At 39.2% G+C, this 23476-nt stretch overlaps 1 protein-coding gene across 4 annotated transcripts in view; it reads right to left on the reverse strand.

Moving 5' to 3' along the window:
- LOC113167327 (cyclin-dependent kinase 17-like) overlaps nt 1–23476 on the reverse strand; it is a 33074-nt gene that overhangs the window by 5528 nt on the left and 4070 nt on the right. For 2 of the 4 annotated variants that reach the window (XM_026367851.1, XM_026367854.1), the window contains exons 2-16: nt 21687–21847; nt 19325–19483; nt 10028–10161; nt 7276–7401; nt 3506–3562; nt 3310–3424; nt 3002–3096; nt 2832–2894; nt 2292–2415; nt 1581–1701; nt 912–1009; nt 697–802; nt 444–486; nt 250–340; nt 92–169 (exon numbers count right to left, since the gene is read on the reverse strand). In XM_026367851.1, the coding sequence (XP_026223636.1) occupies nt 92–169; nt 250–340; nt 444–486; nt 697–802; nt 912–1009; nt 1581–1701; nt 2292–2415; nt 2832–2894; nt 3002–3096; nt 3310–3424; nt 3506–3562; nt 7276–7401; nt 10028–10161; nt 19325–19483; nt 21687–21816 (1540 nt within the window). In that variant the 5' untranslated portion in view covers nt 21817–21847. Of the gene's footprint in view, nt 1–91; nt 170–249; nt 341–443; nt 487–696; nt 803–911; nt 1010–1580; nt 1702–2291; nt 2416–2831; nt 2895–3001; nt 3097–3309; nt 3425–3505; nt 3563–7275; nt 7402–10027; nt 10162–12861; nt 13047–19324; nt 19484–21686; nt 21848–23476 lie in introns of those variants that run through there. The other 2 variants (XM_026367853.1, XM_026367852.1) reach the window with 2 other exon arrangements.

Raw genomic sequence — 23476 nt, forward strand, 5'->3', positions numbered from 1 at the left:
TATGTAGTAAAATCTATTCTCTTTTGTACTATCCATGAAAATTCTTAATTTCCTGTTTTTCCCTTTTTGTTTTCTATTTTGGTGGACTTACTTGATTCTGGGTAGGCTGAGGATCTTTTTCCCAGATCTTTCTGGAGCTGAATGCCTTTTACAGAGAAGATGGATGCAGCTGAAAATAACAGAGCTTTGGTGAAACAGTGTTTTTGCAGCACATGATTGTGTTCAACCAGTCAGACTGTATGTACTCACTGTCAGCCAGTGTTTGAACTTGCTCTCCAAGACTTCTAAAATACGAATGTCGGATAGCATCCTCAGCTGACGTACGCTTCTTAGCCTCAAACTAGAAACGCACAGAGACAGGGGAAGTAAATATTAGCTTTTAAATCAATGCTTTAAGTATACATTACAAATCTTACAATTATGTATACATGTATACTCTTTACCTGTAGAAGCATTGAAAGCAAGTCATGACCATCGTTGTCTATCCTGTGCAGCAAAAGAGACAGGAAGAAGTGAGTTTCAGTTGGGCTAAATTTTCACAAAAGCTGTGAAGCACAAGCTAATGTTACACACAAATTACACAGGGAGGTAAATGCAAAACAACAGTTCCATCTGAAAATCAACCCTGCCTTATCTGTCATTTAACCTATAGACACGTGTCCATGGTTATGTGTACGTACACCAAAATGAACATACCTGGGTGCGTGGTTGACGAGGGGTTCTGCGTGGTATTGAGGGAAATTATACGTCTTAAACTCTTCACTGGTGGTGATACCAGGCCAAGTCTCTTCTGTAGGAGTTCCTGTTGAGGAGAAAGATCAGCCAATACATGCAGAGTATACACATTTAAAAGCATGAACATTACCCAAACAAGTGCTTACTGTATATGTATTCTGCAGGTATTGTCTTACCAAGTATGCGGAATATGAGGTGAAGTTCATCCTCTACAGTTGATCCAGGGAAGAGAGGCCTGCCTGTGATCATTTCATAAAAGATACAGCCCACACCCCTAAACAGAGGGACAAAAACAGTGCTTAACATGCAAATTAGTGCAAAATACTGTTCACGTTAACACCTAAGCAGGTTGTGACGTTAACACACACAATGCAAAAAAACATGACATTTAGAGAACTGCTGAGGTTCACTAAGTTACACACAGGTTCAAAACTCAACAAATTACAACTTGAGCCAATATAAAGGTAAAATTATGGAATTAGATAAAGTATGCACTTAAATAAGTTCTACTGTGTTTCTGTCATAAATTAAATGCAGATGTGTGCAGTGCAGTGCTCAAAAGAATAGTGTCAAATACTGGTCCTTCAATTATACTGTGTTCTGTGGAAGGCAATATATCCCACTTTGAAAATGATTCAATAGCATTCCCAAATTCCCCACAGACAGTATTTAAACTTTGTACCTCAGCTGTGAACCACATTTTGCTGTATTTCAAAACATTAACAGTGACAATGGTGTCAGGACAAAATGTAAGACTAGTACACAAAGGGAAGAGACAGACAACAGGAGTAGTGTTAACATCTTTCCCTTGAAACATAATTGTTCAAGGATGCGTGTTGGCTCACCACATGTCAATGGGTGTAGAGTATTCAGTGGAGCCTAGTAGAACATCTGGTGGTCGGTACCATAATGTCACAACTTCATTTGAGTAGGTCTTTGTAGGGACAGACTTGGCTCGTGCAAGTCCTGAATTCAAACACAAAAAGTGGTCACTAAATTAAATACAGATAGCCTTTGTTATTTATTATGAGGTGGAGCAACACGTGAACAAGACACAGCAACATCCTATCAAAACTCATCATACCAGAAGGAAACTTCATATATTGAAGACAAAATTAGTGTGCAAAGTGTTTTTATATTTGCAAGTTAAGTGTATTCCAGATTCCTGTTCAATCTGACATGTATATGTAATATCTGAAATATACTGTAATATAAAGCAGTCATTTATAAGGAGGGTCTAAGGAGGGTAGTGTTGACTTGTCAGTCACTAGTCCTATTAGGTGCAAGGAACAGTATGGCCTCCAGGGGCCGCAATTGGGGCTTTTAACACAACTTAGACAATTACAGAAAAAAGGGATGTTTAAAGGTTGTTTAAACACCTCAGCAAATTACTTGTTAGATGTATTTCAGGTTTTCAATATTGCTTAAATTATGTTGAAATATCCAAACTCTCTACATCTTTCAAAATATCATGCCTCTATTCATAAGCATCTGAAAAGTCAAAACAAGATAATAAGAATTAAGACAAAGTGTAAGTCTAGTAAGTGTTACCATACCGAAGTCTGCCAGTTTGAGCTCTCCTTTTTCATTAATGAGCAGGTTCTGTGGTTTAAGGTCTCTGTGGAGGACCTTCCTTCTGTGGCAGTATGCCAGACCTCGTAGCAGCTGGAATAGAAAGATCTGGAGAGGAGATTGTATGACGTATTGTTACAAGCTTAATAATATATGATGACATTAAGGTATAATTAAATCACCAGCTGATCTCACATCAGATTCCCAATCTCTTGTTCATATGTCAATAAATCAAGACCAACTTTGAGTTGAAATCAACCCCCTGTTGGAAAGCAGGTCACCTTAACACCGTGTTGACTTAATCTGTTAATCACTCTTTAAGTCTTCTTCTGCAATGTTCAGGTGAACAGTTACACTAAATTATACACTATACTATACTATACAATATTTATTTCTACTAGTTATCTATGGCACAATTATTTGATAAACAAAGATAGCAGACAATTTCCTACTATACCTAGAAATAGACAATTTATATTACTATATAAAGCAAGACAATGCAGATGCTGATCATACATACATACCTTGACATTGTGAACACTCATAATGCTCCCACAGTCATCCATATACTGCTTCAGGTCTTTTTCCTGAGGGAAGAAAGGAAGAAATAGAAATAAGAAAGAAAGATGTGTATTAGAATATTAATATTCTGTAAAGACATGCACACAATGTACAGTATAGTACACACACTCACCAGGTACTCAAATACGAGTGTCAGGCACTTGTCAGTGTGGATAATGTCATGGAGAGTGACAATATTGGCATGCTTCAAGTCTTTCAGTAGAGACACTAGAAGAGGAAAACGCATCAGACAATGTCAGGCCAGCATAGGCAACCTGTTAGAAAAGCTAAAACGGCTCATCACTCTGGGAGTTACAAGGAACTGTAGATTGTCAGTGACTCAGAAGTCTCAGAAGCTTCTTGACAACATGGTTCTGTGCTGGTGTGTGAGATCTCTTTATTTTCAAATCACATGATGTGAATTTCTTAACAGTCTTGTACCTTCTCGGATAGCTGTGCAGGGTGCGCCCTCTTCATGTTCCAGCCTGATCTCCTTCAGAGCCACCAAGTTGTCTGTTAACTTGCTTCTACCCTTAAACACTGTAGCGTAGGTTCCCTGCAAAGATAAAAAGCATGTGTAAGGTTTACTGAATATTGATTTAGTACATCCTTAGTGTCACGTTGACCACTGACTCACCTCCCCTAGTTTGTCCAGTTTGATGTAGGTCTCAAGTTTCCCAAAGCCAATTTCAGACTAGAAAAAACAGAAAGAAAACAGTTGAGGTCATTGTGTGTTTCATCAATATACATCATCACTAAGCCAGTGCCCAATTTGTGCGGTTATAGCCTGACTGTGTTCCAGGCTCTCATACATGTCAAAGGCCACTTTTACCACAACTATTACATTGCACGTACACACACATGCACGTCATAGTAGGTAAGGAACACATTTGTTGAAATTCCATCTCTGCAAAGTGCCTTGTCTTTTTTTTTCTCTTTAATGTCAAAGTGACGTCATTGTCCGATGCACATATATTTTTCAGCCACAGGAAGTCAGTATAACAAAAATAACTGAGTATGGCCTTAAGTCAACCACTGCAGGCAATTTATTTGTGTATATTTATTTCTGACCATTTCTATCCAAATCCAGCAGGCACATCTGTGTGTGCATAATGAATTCCTAATTAATCCTGAATTCAGTTAATAAACCTGCATAATGTATGTGGCCCCAAGTTTCCAGGCTATGAATTATAAATGTATGTAGCTATGTCAAGCTGTGAGCGTTCATCCCCGTCCATGTCGCTTTTCCTCACTTACAGTATTTGTATATCTGTGACAGGGTTGTTGAAGCCACGTTTTATCTCTGTTCATCTCTTCGTACATACCCATCTCCCTCAATCTTGTGCTGGCCCACTCCATCGTGATGTTGATGTGAGTGCCAGGCTAATGCTTGGTTATGCGCATTTAAATGTGTGTATGAGGGGGAGGGTCTCCAGTGACCAAGTTAGCTGATGAAGCATGTGATCTCTTCAAAGACATGCCTTAAAGCCAACACAAGACTACACACTTAGACACCGAAATAAACGTGTGAGTGCATGTGCATGCACAAACTGTAATTTGCACAATTAATTACAAGGCATTCTATATATTCTATATCTCGAATCTATTTTATAATTAATGTCTGGTTTTGTAACTGACCATTTGTAATGTCTGAGAATAATAAAGTAGATATACTAAATATTTACTGTCCGTATACATGTATATAGTGTATCAATTGTATATATTTGACTGTGTGGTTTCTCTGTACGCAAGAGAATATTTGTGAATGAGACATGCAGCTTATGTTCATATAAACTCACTCACACACAAAATCTCCCATCTCTGTGTTTGTGACAGGGGCTGTCAGGACATGTTGCTGAGTTTTGCTGCTCTGTTGGCAGGGGAGTCCGTCTCATGCACAACACACACACACACACACACACACACACACACACGCTCCTGTAAATAAATCTTAACCCTCTCACCTTTTGAAAGTGTCTCTAAAACAAAGAAATTCCCGACTCTTTAGCCATTCTTTGTTTACAACGTGGAACTGCACTCTCTGACTATGTACTGCCCAATCCATTTCGTATGTGTGTGTTTGTGTCTGTGTGTGTGTGTGTGTGTGTGTGTGTGTGTGTGTGTGTGTGTGTGTGTGTGTGTGTGTGTGACTGCATATGCTTTCAGTGGCAATGGGTTCATTTCATTCTCAACGCTCCAATGAGCTTACTCAGCAGATCTAGGTCAGACCAAGTTTTAGTGACAAAATGAAAGCAACATAAAACCAAACAAAAATGTGTGTTCTGTTTGAGCCTTGTACACGACCTGAAGAGATACACAGATAGATGGGAGGCCATTACAAAAAGTATGAGAAGAGAGATGTCTGCAGCTTGGATCGAATGTATATTGACAAAGTCCATTACCTCGACCACATTTCATTTTTAATTAGGGTTTTACCATGTGCTGGGGAGAGAGGATTGATTGAGAGTAGTGAGTGGGAGAGAGAAAATGACAAAGCTTTCTGCTAAGAAAAGGGGTAGGAGGCTGTGGAAGGTGGGAGAAAAGAAGAGCCCTTTCATTAGCATGATGTAGCCAGTCCTCAGAGCTTCAATTAATCAACAATTAAACACTGCGTCAATTTTTCATGTAAACCACTGATAAAAAAAGGAAGAGTGGACCAACATTTGAGTTCAGACATAATTTTTGTTTTAGTTTTGATCACTGAATTGTATCTAATTTACTGTAATGATAACAGAATAAAACCAATTGAAGACAGACATACAAACTGGTATCTTGCCAAACATTGAGTTTCATAGTTATAAAATTTAATGCTGTTTCACTGTAGGGTTGAATGGGGCAGAAAGAAATGAGTGTTGCACAACATGGTAAAGTGTGGTTTGAAAAAATGCATACTATGGAACACTGAATCTCATTGGACTGCTGTGAATAATTGATTATCACTGTGCAACAGCCATCAGAGAAAACCGATACCAACCAACTTTACTTACATTACACTGGAAGCGATTCAAAGATCAAAACACGGTTTCAAATGTGAGCATCTGTTTAGGGGCACCTGACACATGTTCTATACTATGGAAATAAATAAAAGGCACACTGACAAAAAACATATATGTATGCATTAGGGAAGACTTTGGGACAAATATCATTAATTGTCTATGCAGTTTAGACATGATCTAGGTTTTACCCATAATACTTCTTGTCTAACTTTCATCTCAGCAGTCACTTGTCTTTTCTAACGCGTGCATCTAGATATGTGTTTTCTTAGTTTTACTTTTTTTAAATGAAGGCATCCTATCATATGTTCCCTTAATGTTCTCTTGTCGTGCCTCTCTGCATCTTTTCTTCTCTCTAGCGCGCTTCAAGGTGACTAGTGTGTAATCCTAGTCAGTAGAGAAACTGCGGCAGATGAGTCTGACACTGCTGCTAAATTATTTAGTGATCTATTACATCACACATGCCACAATCCTAAAGATACACAGTCATGCACAAGTGAACAAGCCCAAGAATGCTAAATGTCTTCCTCCTATTTACACTGAGACACACTGAAACACAAACAATGACAACTGGTCCACCTATATCTTCTATTTTGCAAACCTCTGTTCAAAGATTCATTGTTTTTATCTCTGTGAGACTCCTGTGGAAAAGCTTTGTCATTAAATCGTTTCAAGCAGAGCGCTGGATGCAGGGCTGTGGCCTTGTTCAATAATTACAGCAAATATGGCAGAAAGAAAGCTTTTTTCATGCTTTCCCATAGATATCCCGACTTTTTGTAATTGTGTTTTTAGGGAAATCAGTAAAGAAGACTGAATTACAGTTTAAAAAGAACAAAACTGTGACACAAAGTGAATGAATGAGAGGGAGCTTTGCTTTTGACTGACATGTATAAAGAGAAAGTTGAAAAATGAAAGCTGACAGAAACAAAAGAATAATCTGAAATTAAGCGTGACCAAAATAAGAAATAAGTGAAAGAATGGGGATGCTTCAGCTGCATTACAAAGGGGTATCAAAGGACATACTGCATATTCATGAATATCTGGCTATTTCTACCCATCTACTCCCTCTCTGTTCATCCAGTATCACCCTCCTCTGTCCCACACCCCCAGTTTCATACCCATAATGCTCTTGGCCTGAATTCACAGTACAGAATTCATCATTCTTCCCCCTGCTGAGCCATTGTAATTTCTATAGCCATCCATTTTAGTAGTACACAATAGCAATTAAAGACCATCTTACCTCTGTTTCAGTACAGAGCAGCATCAAAAAAGCAGCATACACAGCTGTATTCACAAAAGTACACACACAATGCAAAAGAAAAAACCATCACAGTAGGCGACTAAAACTAATTCTAGCTACTGTGTGCACATATGCACATGCAAATATACACACAGATGCACGTTGAATACTGACCAATGAAGCGCGTCTTAGCCTGCGGCTCATGGGTTTGTCAAAGGGCGGGCTGTTCATGGCAAACTTCTCCAAGTAGCCCTCCGGTAGCCTGATGTCAGCTGGGAGTGACAAGCGTTTGTTTATGTCCTGAAACACAAAGAGAAGAAATCAAAGGGAGACAGAAAAAGATTTATAGTATTGCAAAATATCAATCCAGGCTGATTTTTTCTCAGATTGCAACCTCTAACCATATGAGACGTGTAGCATCTTTCTAAACAAAAGTCCTTTGGTCAAATGTATATTTACAGATAGTAACTCTAATTTATACTCTAATTCTCTATATTCTATTATTGCATACATCAAAACAAAATAATATTTGTCACAATTGGCAGTATTTTAAATGTGAAGTAAAATAAGATGAACAACACAAAAAAAAAAATACAATTTAAATCTAAAATAATGACATTTCCAAATTGAACTGTAACAAACAGTAATATCTGGTCTTTTTGATTCCACGTCACATCTCAAACTATTTCAGCATTAGAGTTAGGTTGTTAGACAAGAATTGGGTAGATTATGATGTATTAAACATCATTAATTCAATCATCTACCTCCAAGACACATGAATAAAATCATCTGTCATGTGCTTGATGGATCTTTAATGACTTTGCCTTCAACTGATCACCTTTATCTGGCATCAAAATTCTTTCTCGTGCCTTGGATAATTAGCCTACATTTGAAACCAAAAAAGAAAAGTTATCCTCAACATGCATTTTAATTTCTCAATCCACTTAAATAGGCAAGCCTTTAGTTTACAGTTGCCATCATCTCTTGTGAGTGAATGGTGATGTGAACAACAGTTATGATTAGACAAGCTAGATGAAAAGACAGTACATGAAGCGACAAGTTCCAAACTGCCAAGTCATTTTCAGAGTATATTGTTGGCCGAGTGAGACCGTTGGCACACAGTTGTTCACAAATGCATGTGCAAAATGTCTGTCATTTCTCTGCCATTATTCGATTGTCATTTTGTTAACATGCCTGATATTTTTTATCTTCTACTTTTTTGCCTACTCTAGTTGATTTCTCTTTAAATATTTATACTTTTAATCAGGAGCTATGGGTCTTTTTTCTACAATGATCACATTCTATGTCTAATTTTAAGGATTTAACCTTACTGTATTTTTGTTGATTTATGGATTACCACAAACTTGAAGCTGGAACAATGATTTTACTCCTTACTCCTTCCCAGTATTACATTCATCTGATGTTACTTTTTCCACAATTCATTGCTTCTACATGTTATCCATGTAGGCCATGTTCACTGGAAAGGTGTCAATCACACATAGTTTCCATGGCAGCAGTGGCTGGCCCAGTCCCAACAGCCCTAAATGTGTCCTCAGTGTGAGTGTGTGAAATTATGTGTGTTTACATGTGAATGCTAGTGAGGGTGCAGTGTGCATATGCCTGAAGATGAAAGGCATAAGGATTTTAAGCATGTAATAGTTTTATCTGAGCTCATTGGTTAACATAATAACAAGGAGTATTACATACAGGTCATCACCCTAAGGACAATGATACACATTTATCAGACATTGAAAACATCAGGCAATGCTCTGGAGACTGCACGAGCACATGATGGAAAACAAGCCACAAACACATGTACTGACCCATGGAAGATTGCAAGCCAGAGCTACACACTAAAGCTGCACATTGCCATCACAAAAATGATAACTTTTCCACAAATACATCATGCAATCTGTGAAGCCAGTAACTTCTGATGGCCAAAACACGCATACACATGTCTATACTCACAATGCAGAACAGCTCTAGTAGCTCCCTCATTGTCCTCCTTAAATGTGTCTTTCTATACACTCACATACACTGGCTTTCAACGATGCATGCCTCTGACCTGCCACATGACTGCACACACACTGACAGAGAGAGAGAGAAAGAGAGAGGGAAAAAGAGCCTGGCACTGTGGTAGAGTGCCATCCACATGCTCAGAGCAGGAGGGAAAAGAGGGGGGGGCGGCAGAAGTGGAGGAGAGAGGAATGGACAGATTCCTGAGGGGAGAAAGGCAGATGGGGGAAGGGATGAACAGAGGGGGGTGGTTGAGAGGAAACATTGTTTTTCTGTTCTTTCCCAATGTAATGTTGTCCTCCTTCTCTCCCTCTCCCTCCTTTCTTTTATCATTTCCTGAGCTCCGTTCTTCTCTTTGTCCTTTTTCGTTGTCATACCAATAATTATTCCCACTTCCATAATTACTCTCTCACCCCAGCATTTCCCATCTCCTTAAACACCCCCAACCTTCCCGTGGTAAACATGATCTAAATTAGGCCCTTCCACTGTTCACAGCAGTCAGAGGCAGCAGCCTGTGTGTCCAGAGGCACTTCCTGTAATACTGCTGCGCTCATCACTCTTCAACTCCTTCAAAGACACGCACATACACATGCACGCACAGTCTGAAAGAGACATGACTGCACAATCATGAATGTGGCAAAACACAGACAACAACAGACAAGCTTCACCTGGCCACAGATGGCATTGGTGCACTTACACAAACCCAGAGTCTGGAATAATTCAAAACACTATATTCAGTAGTCCACTACAGTATATAGTGTGTTGCTGTGTGCTGTTGCTGTGTGCTGTTGTCAAATGAGAATAATGAAACTACAGTTTTTTTAGATGTACTGTATGTATGCAGTAGGCCCAATTTAAAACCAGTTGTATGTGTATGTATGTGTAGCAGGTGTGAACTGGGTTCCTGTACCTCATTAGAAATGCGTCGATGGTGGTTGTTCCTCATTCGGACCCTGACTGGACTCTGGACCTCATCAGAAGATGTCCCAGATGCCTGGTCACTCTCCCCATCTGAACCCATCTTCACATTCTCATGGACAATGCCTGTAAAGCACACAGAGACACAAACACATACAGAAACAGACAGACTGTTATTATCAGGAACTTTTAATACCTGTACTGGCAGGGACACCAAACCCTAACTAAATATTTTTACATTAATCTGTAAAATGTATTCTGAATTTTGGTTTGGTCAATCACCATTCTGTGAAAGCGATACCGGAGTCCCAGTCCCCAGATGATGGACTGTACCACCAGCCATGCAGTGGTGTTAGCTGAGTTTTTTATGAAATGCCACTGGTAAGATGAGGAGGTTAAAGATCGATATAACCCTGCATGCACTGGAAGCTTTCTTGTTTCTGCTTGCCATACCTCCATCCCCTCCCAGAATCCATCTGATTAATGAGTCACAGTGCTGCAGACAGGACTGCCTCCTTCTGCATGTGTGTGTGTATGTGTGTGTGAGAGAGTAAATGTGGGGGAAGGGCCTCACTTTTAGTTTAGTGCATAACGCCTGATAGCTCTCAAGTCTGGGTCATGTGCAGCACATGTATGTGTGAGCATCTGTGTGTGTACCATATAAGTGTGTTTGTGTGTGTGTGTGTGTGTGTGTGTATGTATGTCTTTTCTTTGCTGGAAGAATTAGACAGAAGACAAACACCCCTCCCATTTCTGGTACAATCTTACCTTCCCATCATTTATTGTTTACATTTAAACAGCCACGACTTGCAGAAAACAGAAAGCTAGAAGGAGGATTAGGAGATTGGTGGATGCAGTGGGAAGAAGTAATGAAGTGGAAAGAAATATATGTCCCTTAAGTTACACCGACACCTCATCCATGAGGTAGAGCGATTCAGGTCAAATAGGAAAAGTTATTTATTATAGTGCGCCTTCTGTCATCTGCAGTGGGGCAACCCTACCTGAGGCAGTTTCTAGGTCATGTGTGTGTCTTTCATGTAGTCAAAGTTAGAATTTGAGAAAGGCCTATGATCTATGGACTCAGCCTTAGGGCTAAATGTCGAAAAGATCGAGTATGGACTAGCTTACTAGCCTTTCACATACTACATTTTAAAGCCTGTAGTGCAATAAGGATTTATATATATATATATATGTTAAGTATGTCAGCCTCTAATTGGAAACTGTTCCAAAACCTTAAACTCTACTAAACTACTACGTATGAACACAAAAATCTGTTTTTGCTGTGTAGACATTTAAATATACAGGTCTGATGCACTGCCTGTGGACTCAAAAAAATAAAAAATAAATAAATAAATATATAAAAATGAAAAAAGAAAAACTCAAGAAAATGAACATGTACAGGTACAGTTTGTTAGAAAACTGAGCAGTCCGTAGTTGTGTCAGAAATCAGCTCTCACATTCTTGATGGTAAAACATTAAAGTCAAGGTAACTGACACCAGAGTGAGAAGAAAATGATCCAGGACATCTACATACAGGCACACACACACATAGGATTACATACTCACGACAAGTGAGTATTCAGTACTGCCATTATGTGAGTGGTCTTCCTCACTTTCTGTTTGTGTAAACAATTTAACAGACGATGGTGTGTGGTATAGGACAACTGAACTGTTGTCCTATACCACTGGGAGGAAAAAGTCTGCCACTTGGACCCTGAAGCAATACAGTATGTTCTGCTAATACATACAGTATGTACATTTGTCTCTCACACACTAGTCTCTTGAACAGCACCCTCAAAATAAACCCACAATCCCCTTCACTCACATTTGAAGATCACACAGGACACTGTTTTCCACTCTCCTGCAGGTTCTTTCTGTTCCAGTTCGATAGCAGACTAAGAGCAGACAGTAAACGCTATAAGCTGACACTGCCTCCTTGTGTGGAGCCTGGCTGGCCTAGTTAGGGTTGCTGACTCTTTGCTATGACATCTGGAAGAGTGAGTGGGCTGCGTTTGGGACTTTCCTTACCTCATCCAACATTACATGTATTAGACTTAGATGGAAATCCACCTATGGCAAATGTTGGCAGGGCCTCAGAAAATGTCTGAAAATGATGTGGATGCACTTCAAGAGACCTTCAAAGAGTAAAGGAAATCTTGGCTTTTTTTGTCATAGGCCCTCAGTCAGCAAGGTCAGATATCAAGTTAAGTGAATTTCTTAAGGGTACATTGGTAGAATTAACTGTCACTATCCACATCCAATGCATTATCCACTATTATTACAAGGCTTTGAACTGAATTCATTTTCCATTTTGCTCTTGGGCCAGGAGTTCTCAAACTGTTCTTATGCACAGGGCACCGTGCTGTCTGAATTTGGCATGAGCAGGAGGAGTAGAGATACTGCAGTCATTGTGCTGACAAGCAACTGAATAAAACATTGAAAAGAAGAATTTGAAGACTCTTTATTTCTCTGAGGAGTTCATAGAATCCCTGAAGATACCTGCATATTGCCATGAGCCAGTCCACTAAATCTCTAATCTTTAAATACTTTAAGGAAATAATATTTTGAAATTAATAGATTTAAGATGTTCAAAGTTGTAGGATCAGCAGATCCTGAAAGCAAGCTACTTGGCATAAATTCAAGTCTCTGCATCTAATAGGACCTCAGGACACTTGTTTGATCTTAATTTCATACCCCCTAGAGTAGAATGTGCACATTGGCATATTACATTTGTTAATGCAATAGTTTTTCAATACAGTATTTTCACTATATTCCATATAGTAGTATTTACCTAAATCTATTAATCTCATTATAGATGACACTCACCAATACGATTTCCTGGAGGACGGCATGAATCCAGGACTCGAAGCATACGGAAAGGTGACAGCCTCAGCGGGACTTCTCTCTCCCCCATTCTCATCCCTTCTCCCATTCTAGTCTCACCCATCCCTGAGTCTCCCACTCTAGGAGCGTGAGCAGAGCACCCTTGCGGTTTGTCTGACATATTAATAGTTCCAGAGATTCCAAAGCACCGCAGCTAAAATTTTGTTTTTTACATTTCATAGAGAAAAAAATTTAAAATCATAATTTTAAGAAGTTGAGTCCAGTTTAGTATTGGTATCCAGTCAACTAGCCTGGGTGGGGCCAAGAAGGGTTTAGAAGCTGTAGCTGTTCAAATCCAATCTTCTGGGTGCATCTGCATCTCCAAGAGAGGCCCACATAGTAGAGAACAGATCTTAATTTGGGAGGACAGTGCAAACTGCACAGACACACTAATCACAATGCAACAACTCCCTTGGCTACTATTCTACTTCTCTGTATTTTACTAAAGATACTCCCTCCCTCCACCTCTCCCTCTTTCTCACTCTTTTTCTCTCTGCAGTCACACTCTGCTTGCTGACTAAGGAAGGTCAAACATTGTGCAGGTAGGCAAAATGCTGCAGAGACGATCCAGCAGACACAAAATGAAAACTGTTACACCCCATCATCTCAAAATAACAGGTGTTCCGTCTTCAGATATATGGTTTAAGTACCCGCACACGTAAAAAGACGCCAACTTAAAGGTCCTTTATCGACTTTCATCCGTATTGTGTTCCACTATCTGACCTCTTTAGTTCCCTGACTTTCCTTTTACGCTTTCTCCAAGGTTACAGTTGTATTTTCAGTTATTTTCCTGATGTTTTTCATCTTCTCTGTCAGCTCTACTCCCTCCGTCCTCCCTGTTCCTCCACACTCTCTTCAGGCTGTTGTGCTGCTCTTTTTCTCTCTCTCCACTCCCCTCTCTTGTTTGGTCCCTCCTTGCCTCTGGCGCCCCTATCAGTGCTTTCAGTATTGTTAGCCCTCTTCTTCCCTCCCTTCACCTTGCTAATACTCTCCTCCCTCTCATGTGATGCCAATCGCTCTCCCTCCCTCACTTTTTCTATCTCTGTCTCGGTCCAGAAATGGTGTTTTAAGTATACAGTACAGTCATTCCCTCTTTTTATTCAGGAGCTGATGACAACATTTTCTGTCTCAGCAGCCTCTGCTTTCACTATCACTCTCTTCTATCTCTTTTGCCTCCTCTCTCTCATGTTCCTTCCCTCCTCTGCATCCTCATCCTTATCACTCTCTAGAGCTGAAATTGAAACCCTGAGGCTTTTGAGTGACGCCTCTGGCGTCCTAGCTCTCATCTTCCATTTCTCATATGTTCTCTCCACACTCATATTTCTCTTTCTCTTTCTGTTATTCCCCAATGGATCAGAAGTACAGACCATTATTCATTCACACATACACACCCAGTCTCAATGCACACACACAGCTACTGTGTCTCCGTGTGATGTGCCTGCAATGTAGACTTCACTGTTAAATATGTTATAAAATCATAAACAACTAACTATTCAGCACAATGTAGAGGTGCTAATTCTGAAGAATGTTTTGTCACACTTGGTATAGATTCCAATCTTCCATGCTAACTAAAATGTGTAATATTGACTGTGGAGAGCAGCAATATAATCAAGAGCTTTTTTAATAATGTATTATCCAGGTCCCATTACTTGCTTAATGTTACCTATTTCCTGTTGATACACAGCACTGACAAATCTGCTTTGTGATGACTGATGTTGTTTGAGTACATTTACTCATGTAGAATACTGAAATATCTTTAAAACTTTACTTTGTATGCTAATATGTACATGCCTTTTACCACATTTCATAGTGAAATGTACAAAAATTACTGTAAAGCATTTTTTCAATATCCTCTCAACTTGCAGTAATGTACAGCGTATTACCACTATCATTGTATATGAGTATATTCAGCATGTAACATAGTGTAGGTACGGTCGTATCTATACCTTTATCTTATCTATGTTTATGGTTTATATTATACAATGTCTTTCTGCATAATGAGCATTTTTTCTATTGATTGCTTAAGTAGATTTTATTACTAATTATTATATATATTGTTACTTTTACTACAGTAAATTTACCAGGACATTTAAGTGCACATTTCATGTGACCCTTGATGAGTTCTTTATTTAGAAGAGAATCTAATGCATCTTTGAGAAACTGTATGATTGATTTTTTTTTTACTTTTGCATAGAGAATAAATAACTATAAAGCTTTGGAGAATTTTTGCATTGCATTGTATTAACAGTGGTGCTGGCTATTAGCACCTGTCTTCCACACTTCCACATTTCCTTTTATGTTTTCTATGGCAAACACAAACAGAATATTGACTACTGCATCCAAAATGTCAGCAAGATAAACCATCAAATGGCATTTTTTTGCATAACATTTTGAAGAATGAACACTTCAAATGTGAAACCTTACCTCTCCCTTAATGTCAATAATCAGGCTAGCCTGTAACTAATTAAACACTCTCATACAAAGAGGCTCACACACCCTACGTGCCAATAATGTTGCACTTAATTGTGACTTCATGCACAAATAGAGAAGCAAACTTAAGACTTAGATAAGTAAATATTTTGGATAATTGGCATACTGTATGCTTTACACATCTTAAAAGTATTCTAATCTATTTAGGTTCGAAAAGTATATTAAAATACATATTTGGGAGGGCTATAAACCTGCAGTGTTAAAATGCTTGTTGTAGTACAAAGTAATGGCTGTTTACAGGGGACTGAAAGATGTATACTGCTACATCCTTGAGTATCTGGCTGTTTAAAACGTCAAGGGCAGAAGCTTGCCACTCTGCCCTCCACCCATCACTGTCTCTCTGTCTCTTTATATTCACAAGTGCAACTGTCTACATCAAAGATTTCTCTCTTGCTCTGCAGCCACATCCACAGAGCTTTTCACTGCTTTCAAGGTCTCATTCACGGTCACTTTTCTTGCCACCTTATTTTAAGCATATTTATTGTAATGTTTGCTTGGCTACATTTTAAACTCCAATTCAAATATACAGTTTTCATTGATTTTTTTTTTTACCATAAATGCTGCACTCTACATTCAGACTACTAATACAATAAAAATCAAAGTGCATATAACATCCCTGGGGAATATACACAGAGAAATGCTCATGAGGCTGGAGGGATAAGAATTTAGACTGCAGTAATTACCTCTAAACCTTTTATCTGCATCTGAGGAATCTTATTCAATTACTGGGACCAGAGTGCCTACTGTAGGCTACCAGCCCCATATGTGCTGTCTATGTCTCACCCCTCCTCTACTCCCTAAATACTGTAGCTTTAAAAATCACAAGCATTCTTTAGTAACATATTTCTTTAGCCTCAAGCATTAGCTAGTGAAACAGGAAGCCATTCTTACAAAACATGAAAGCTTAAAAGATCAACTACATAAAAGTAGTTTACTCTGTTGTTCTTATGAAATCCAAAGAAGAGGGTTGGTGTGAACAATGGATGTTCGAGAGTGTAGGGAGTGAGGCAGAGGGCTACAGCGATTAATGCAGTGTTAATGCATTACATTAAATCCCTGGCACAGACCAGGTTTGATAGTACACAAAGCACAGGGGGAGATGTGGTGGTCTAAGTGGTCTGAACACTTACCATGTTTTATATTTGCCCTGTACTGGTTTTAGTTGGAGGTTAAATATAGTGATTTGATGTATGTAGAGAGAAAGAGACAGATATAGAGACAGAAGGGAGAAAAAACAAGAGGAGACATCAGTGACGGTGTCAGAAATAGCAGCGTGCTATGGGTTTTGAGTAGAGAAGGCAGCTTTTCAGTAAAACAGACAGGAGGGCTGACTAATCCTTAAATGTGTAACTACAGATTTTCACAGATAGATAAGGTAGTGGTTAAAAGCTCAAATGAAAAGTGCAGTGCTCACCTTTCCTGACTGTAAGCACAGTGTGGTGGGAGTGGGTGTTGGCCCCATTAGCAACAGATGAATCATATACCTGTAAAGCTCTCTGGCACTGGCTACTAGCCAAACACCTTTAGCATACACATATAACCCTCCCATCAAGCCCACTTATACAGATGAAAATTTATTAAATGAAATACTCCTATAGATGGATAAAGTAAGTAAGGAAAAGAAAGAGAAAGGGAGGGTGGATAATCTCTTTAGTGCAGCAGGAAAGAGAGATTACATCATCACGTTGCTCTATTAAAGGGTACGACGTGCTCTGACTGCTGAGTGGCACACAGTGAGTCAGCTAGACCAACCACAGGCAAACACAGACACATTAACACAGTGTACCTCCTAACATTAAAATCTATACCGTATCAAGGTTTAAATAATAGAATAGCATCTATAGAAGGTTATGAGTCAAGCTATGTCCTCTGAAGTATTTCTGGGCTCTCACAGAGCTGAACATTTCACAGACCAAAGTTATTCTGCCAGACCAACAATCTGTGGGCTTAATTCTGGTACACTTACGTATTTCTACATATTACTGGGAAATTCTCCATTAAAGGTACAGAAACATTTACATATGTTGTACACCAAGAAGGAGTGAAGTTTATTTTTCAATGACAAAATGTCCCACGGAAGACATACAGTTCCTTTGTTCTAATTCTTTAGTAAACAAATGCAAGAAAAATACTTTGTTTGTGCTATTTGTTTATGTTTTTGAAACAAATCATTAAAAACAATGATAATGTTGTCTCCAAAGACCAAAGTTAGTAAAGTCTACTGTTCATATTCCTCATGCAATCCTATGAAGCTGTTTTTAAAGAAGGGTGTTTGTTTTGTTTGTATTGTGCGCACACACCAGGACACATAAACAAACATTTATCACTATTTCACATAAAACAATAAAAATATTTTTTTTATTCAAATTAAGGTATGAAACTTTTTTTGGTATTGGTATCAAAACTTTATGCAATGGTACCAGAAATAGTCAAGCTATCTAACTTTCATCCATCCAATCTTTGTGTTCCCAGCTTGCAGGATCGCAATGAACAGTAAGCTTGCGAAACAAGGCTAGTTCTCTTGTCAGTCAGAGTTCAATGGATGCAAGGACTTGGTGATACACCATACACGCCAATATGACTCCTGAAGGAGCTATTGTGAAACACTCTACTTCCACTCTGTCTATTGCTTCCTCCTTTCATCTACTGTACACTTTTCCCTGCTCCTTCTCTAGCTCTCAACCCCTCTGAATCAATCTCTTGCTGTTTTCCAAGCTCCATTTTATTTTAAGACCACTTCCAGCATCCGACTTTTCAGTTCTTTTCCTTCTCTCCATCTTTCACTTTCCGTTCTTCACTCCACCCACTCCTGATAAGCCTTTTTCCCACAGTGGGAAATGAGATTAGTGGGACCCATACAGCCACGGACCACATGTTCCATTACATAATGCATAGAGATAGAAGAAAAAAGTGAGTGTGTTTGCAAGTGGAGATTGTGAATATGTGCATGTGTAATTTGTGTGTGTTGGATAAAGCTCATTTTAGCCTTAAAAATAAATGTTGAGAGACCAAACTGTGTCAGTAAGTACAGTTTACCACTTACTAAACTAACACCAACTACTTGCATACACCCACAATAAACACATAAACTCCTCCTTTAAGGTAAAAATAATTGACACCTACAAGACATGAGTCTTTGTGTGAGAGTTTTCCACCCACAGGTGGCACTATTGATTAAATGTGAAAATCTGTTTTATAGTTTTCTTTACTGAGAAATGACAAACATAAGTGGTGACAAAATGCAGAAAATGTCAAACCCAAGAAAATGACTCAACTGGGTAAGACAATAAGAACAGAGTGCTGTCAGTATGTGAGTGAGTATAATCTGAAGAAGTACATGGAACATTTACTGAATTAAAAGTAACAATACCTCAAAATTACCATCATCACTACAAACAAAAGTTGTATTCAAATGTTTACTTAGCATAAATATAAAATGGAAATACTCAAGTGCAGTGTAAACACCTCAAAACTGTATTTAAGTACAGTTCTTCAGGAAATGATCTTTCCATCAATGACTCTACTGTTTCTGTTCATTTCTGATATACAATGTGCTGTGCTCAGGCTGTGGTTTATTTTATCAAACTGAAATTTTACAAATTTACAAGGAATATAGCCAGTTTACTTAACACATGAAGCTATATGTTTTCTGTGTGCTTCCTTCCGCCTCCCACCACAAGGCTGGCTCCCACTTATGGTGCTTGGATCATTGTACACCATTTATTACACTTATTACACAAATTTTTGTTTAATGAAGGTACTTGGTTTGAATTAGTGTTAAGGTTAAGGTAATGGGTAGGGGCAGGGATGTTAATTGTGATAGTTAAGATTAAGATAAGGGGCTAGGGAATGCATTATTTCAGCGAGTGTTGTCAAAACTACAGAAAGACATGAACGTGTGCGTGTGTGTGTGTACCCAGAGATCCAGTCCTGTGCAGATTCAGGCAGGCTCTGTCCAAACCCCCACCTGGCTCTCTGCGCAAGGCGGTGCGGCCCAGATGACCAGCATACTGACGCAGGAAGGAGGGAGCACTATGGGAGGCAGGAGGGTGCATGGTGCACACCACCATGGGCTCTGAGACACATGATGCAGATGGACAGCCAGGGAGACGGGAGAAAATTAAAGCAGAAAGAAGTGAAAGAGAAGGAAGAAGAAGAAGAGGGCGACCATTTGGGACAACCAGTTGACAAAAAAGTGAGAAGAGAAAGGGGCCAACCAAGAAAAGGTAAAGATAAGTGAAGAGACAAATTAATAGTTGGGGAATTTCAGAGCGGAGGGTACAGAAGCAGGAAAATAGAAACAGGTAGATGGCAAGAGTTGTATGGAATGGGAGAAAAAGAAATAAGACAGTGTCACACAGAGACCAGACACAGAAAGATAGAAGATTATGTAGAAACAGTACGTTATATAGTAGTGATAGATAACAGAGTGAGAATACATACAGCTGATGTACCCATGTTACTAGAAGAGAGAACATCTGTCACACACAGTAATGGCAATAGCAATGGAAAATGTTCGAGGTAGCTAGCAGAAATACTAGGAAAAAAGCCACAGAGGTAAGGGAATAACTAATTAACTGATGCAAAATAGATGTTTATTTAATTCAGTAAATCAAATGTAAGTGAAATTATTTTTAAAGCTAAATACTTTGATCTTATCCATCACAATGTTTGGAACAACCTCTCAGTAAGCAAGAACCATCATTTTCTTTGACATTCATTTGTTTTAACAAATTTTTAAGCAGAATGTGGGTGGGATTTTACATGTCACATCTCCTATTTTAAAAATTATTTACTCCACAGTGTACTCCAATAAAACAGGTCTAAGCTCTCCAAGAACACACTGGTAACAGATGTGATCAGCACTAACCTTGACATTGGTTCTAATTAGCACTTTGAAAAATGTGAGGATTCTTTTTGCCACTGTTTTGCACAGTCTGACTAAGATATATATAGGTATAGGGAACAAGGGGGTGATACAGTAAGAGAGGATGGTAAGTACAGTACAAGATGTAGAGTAGTGATTAAAATTTAATGTCCCTCTTCTCATACTTTACATCACTTCCTCCATCTCACTTTTTCCATGCTAGTTGCACTTTCTGGAAACGAACATGGTTTGAGCAAGTAGGGCTAAAAAGAGGAATGTAAAAATAGGCGGAAGAATGATGTAAGATTTATCAGGTAGAAATATGGATGTCGCAGCCCAGGAACAGCAATAATGGCTGTATTGAACAAATATTATTTCTCTTTGACAACATCTCTATCTTAAAACACAGCACATTAACAATTTATTTGAATCTTGAGAACTTTTGGTGCTTCTTACTTTCTGTTGTTTCTCATCATTTCTCTGCTAAACACAGATGTCCCGCGTTTGATATTCTGACCTGGTTTCTGTCTAACAGCAAGTTAAAGATACAAACACTCGCAAAGACTGATCACACTCACACTATGTTCCTGCCAGATGAGGTCTCAGATTATGTGGCACCTGCAGACCTGGAAGATGCCCACCAGATGGCACCCATAGTTTCTGAGAATGGCACTGCTTTTTGCACTTTCACCCAGGAGGGAAAACATTTGCTTTTTGTGCTTATACAAACTGAACTCACAAGGAGTTAACCTTACTGTACCAGTGTGATACAGTCAGTGAAGTGATGGGGATGAAGATGATGATGAGGTGACAATGATGCAAGTTGAAAAGCTCAGGTGAACATTAATGTTTGAGTGTCAGTTTTGTGTTTGCTTGCCTGTATGCATTTATTAGAGTGGTGTATATTAATTAACAGTAACACACAACAGCATTTGTGATTTAATTCCAGGGGGATGATAGCCATTCAAGAGTGGAAAACAGTGAAATGTCAACTGCCCTAATTTTGTAGACCAATACAACTGTTAAAGCTTCCTCATGTGCTGAAAAAGCTCTAAATTAAATCTTAAGCTTTCAAACTACTAAAGCACATGAGAAACTGCTCTGTAATAGCATGGTTAGACCTCTCCTGTGTGGTAAGACACTAGTCATAACAAATACTCGAGTTAAACTAATCGCTGTGTGACTCCCAAGAAGTTTTGGTGGTGACACAATTACTCTGGCTTGCTGGCTTTTCCTAAGCTTTGTCTTCTGTTTCTTTTGTTATGAAATAGTTAATGTACTTACATTTATTACACAGGTATATTGCACACGTTGTTGCGCTTGAAATACGTCCCGACTATATGCATGTGTGACATCAGGTGACTGTATTTACCTGTGTGTAAGTGTGTTAGTGCACTTGTTCTTGTCTCACCATTGTCCCTGGCTGTGGATGGCTCATCCAAGGCCATCTGTTCTGCCAGTTCGGACAGGGAGTCATCAACAGGCCGAGCGCTGCGTAGAGACATGGACAGCCTTCGCTTGATTATCTTCATCCTGTCCATCTTCTCAACTGCACCACTGGGGCCCACAGGCCTAGGGGGGACAAACATCATCACTACCAACACTAGTTCCACCTGCATGATATTCATGGCAATTGTTCTCATTATAACCATCAACAGCCAGATCCACATTGCCCTGTTAATCTTCATTGTACAGTGAAACTGCTGCTGTGCAGTCTCTGCACATTTTTTCCAGTTCTTTGGACTCCCAATACCTGTGTTTGTGCACACAGCATGTGTTCTCATTGTTATGGATGCCAAGTGCAAACATTGCAGAATAAAAGACACAGAGGCAGACCCAGAGAGACAAGGGGAAAGGAACAGAAAGACAGCAACAAACAAAACATGTACAGAAAAACATGTAAATGCCTCACTGCAGCCCCCCAGAGCTTTCAGACAAGAGCAGTTTCCCTAGATGAGCTGTGATTGGCATACATCTCACCAGCTTTTCCATCAACTACCAACTAAGTAAAGCATACAATCTACAGAATATATCTTCCATGTTTAAGGGCTTACCCACCTACTGACAACACTCTGTTCCCATTGTAATAGGGCAAACAAAATTACCATCACAACAATAAAGTTCTTTATACAATATGAACACCATCATCATCATTCTATAGCTGTCCACCTTAAAATAACATCTATAGCTGCTTTCACACATGCACTGACACCCTGTACATGTCCAGACTTTACCTGAGTGAGCTGCTTGTGAGAATGCAAAAGTTATTCAGGACTTTATCCTGCGAGCGCTCTAGTACAAAGTCTGCGTCATGTCTGAGTGAGCTCATGTGTGAATACAGCAGGTAATAGTCCATGGTTCCCAGTGAGCGAAGGGGCACTCCCTTTCAGTCGAGCCACTCAGCACACTCAGAAAGTTTAACAGTTAAAAACCATTCTCTCTGTTGGTAAATCATGCTGCTTTCCTTCAGGAAACCGGGCTTACAAAACATAAAGCGTAATTTCAAATTTTTCTGTGTGCTGCATATGTGAATCCACAAGTGCATTACATATGTACAACGCGCGACAACATTGCGCATATGTGAAAATTTCTAATAGAAAACCATACTTACTTGGCAACAGGAAAAAAAACATTTTCCATATTTAATATAAATGTGAGTGAAGCAGATACTGATTTGTAGCAATGTGATCATCTATCATACCTGAGCTTTCAAAGTTGAATGTTGTTTAGTGTGGCCCACTGCAGACATTTAAAAACTAGTATATGTGTGCCTGCACAATTTGTACTTGTGTGTGCTCAAGCTATTTGTGCATGGTGCCCACCATTGCTCTGCTAAACTGGCCTAGAGGTAGCTATGGCAGAGTATTTCTGTCTCCTTTCCACTTCTTCCTCTTTCTATCTAACCCATAAATACTTGGGAGCTGACATGCACAAGTGCACATACACACTGACACACAAATACACATGGCACCCACTGCCTGTCTCTTTGTGTCCAACCTTGGAGTCTTCAACAAAAGCCATTCATCCTTTCAGGCTCTCAGCCTTTCAGGCCTATTAGAGACAACCAGTGCTCTGAGAGAATTCAACCCAGCGATCCTCACTTAGGATGACTAGCCTTATTTCAGGAAAAGATGCCCTTAAATGAGTATCCATTGTTAACAGTGCTGCCTCTGCCTATTTACATGAGTTCAATTGGATGCA

Source organism: Anabas testudineus, chromosome 7, assembly GCF_900324465.2.
Source record: "Anabas testudineus chromosome 7, fAnaTes1.2, whole genome shotgun sequence".
NCBI classification, from domain to species: domain Eukaryota; kingdom Metazoa; phylum Chordata; class Actinopteri; order Anabantiformes; family Anabantidae; genus Anabas; species Anabas testudineus.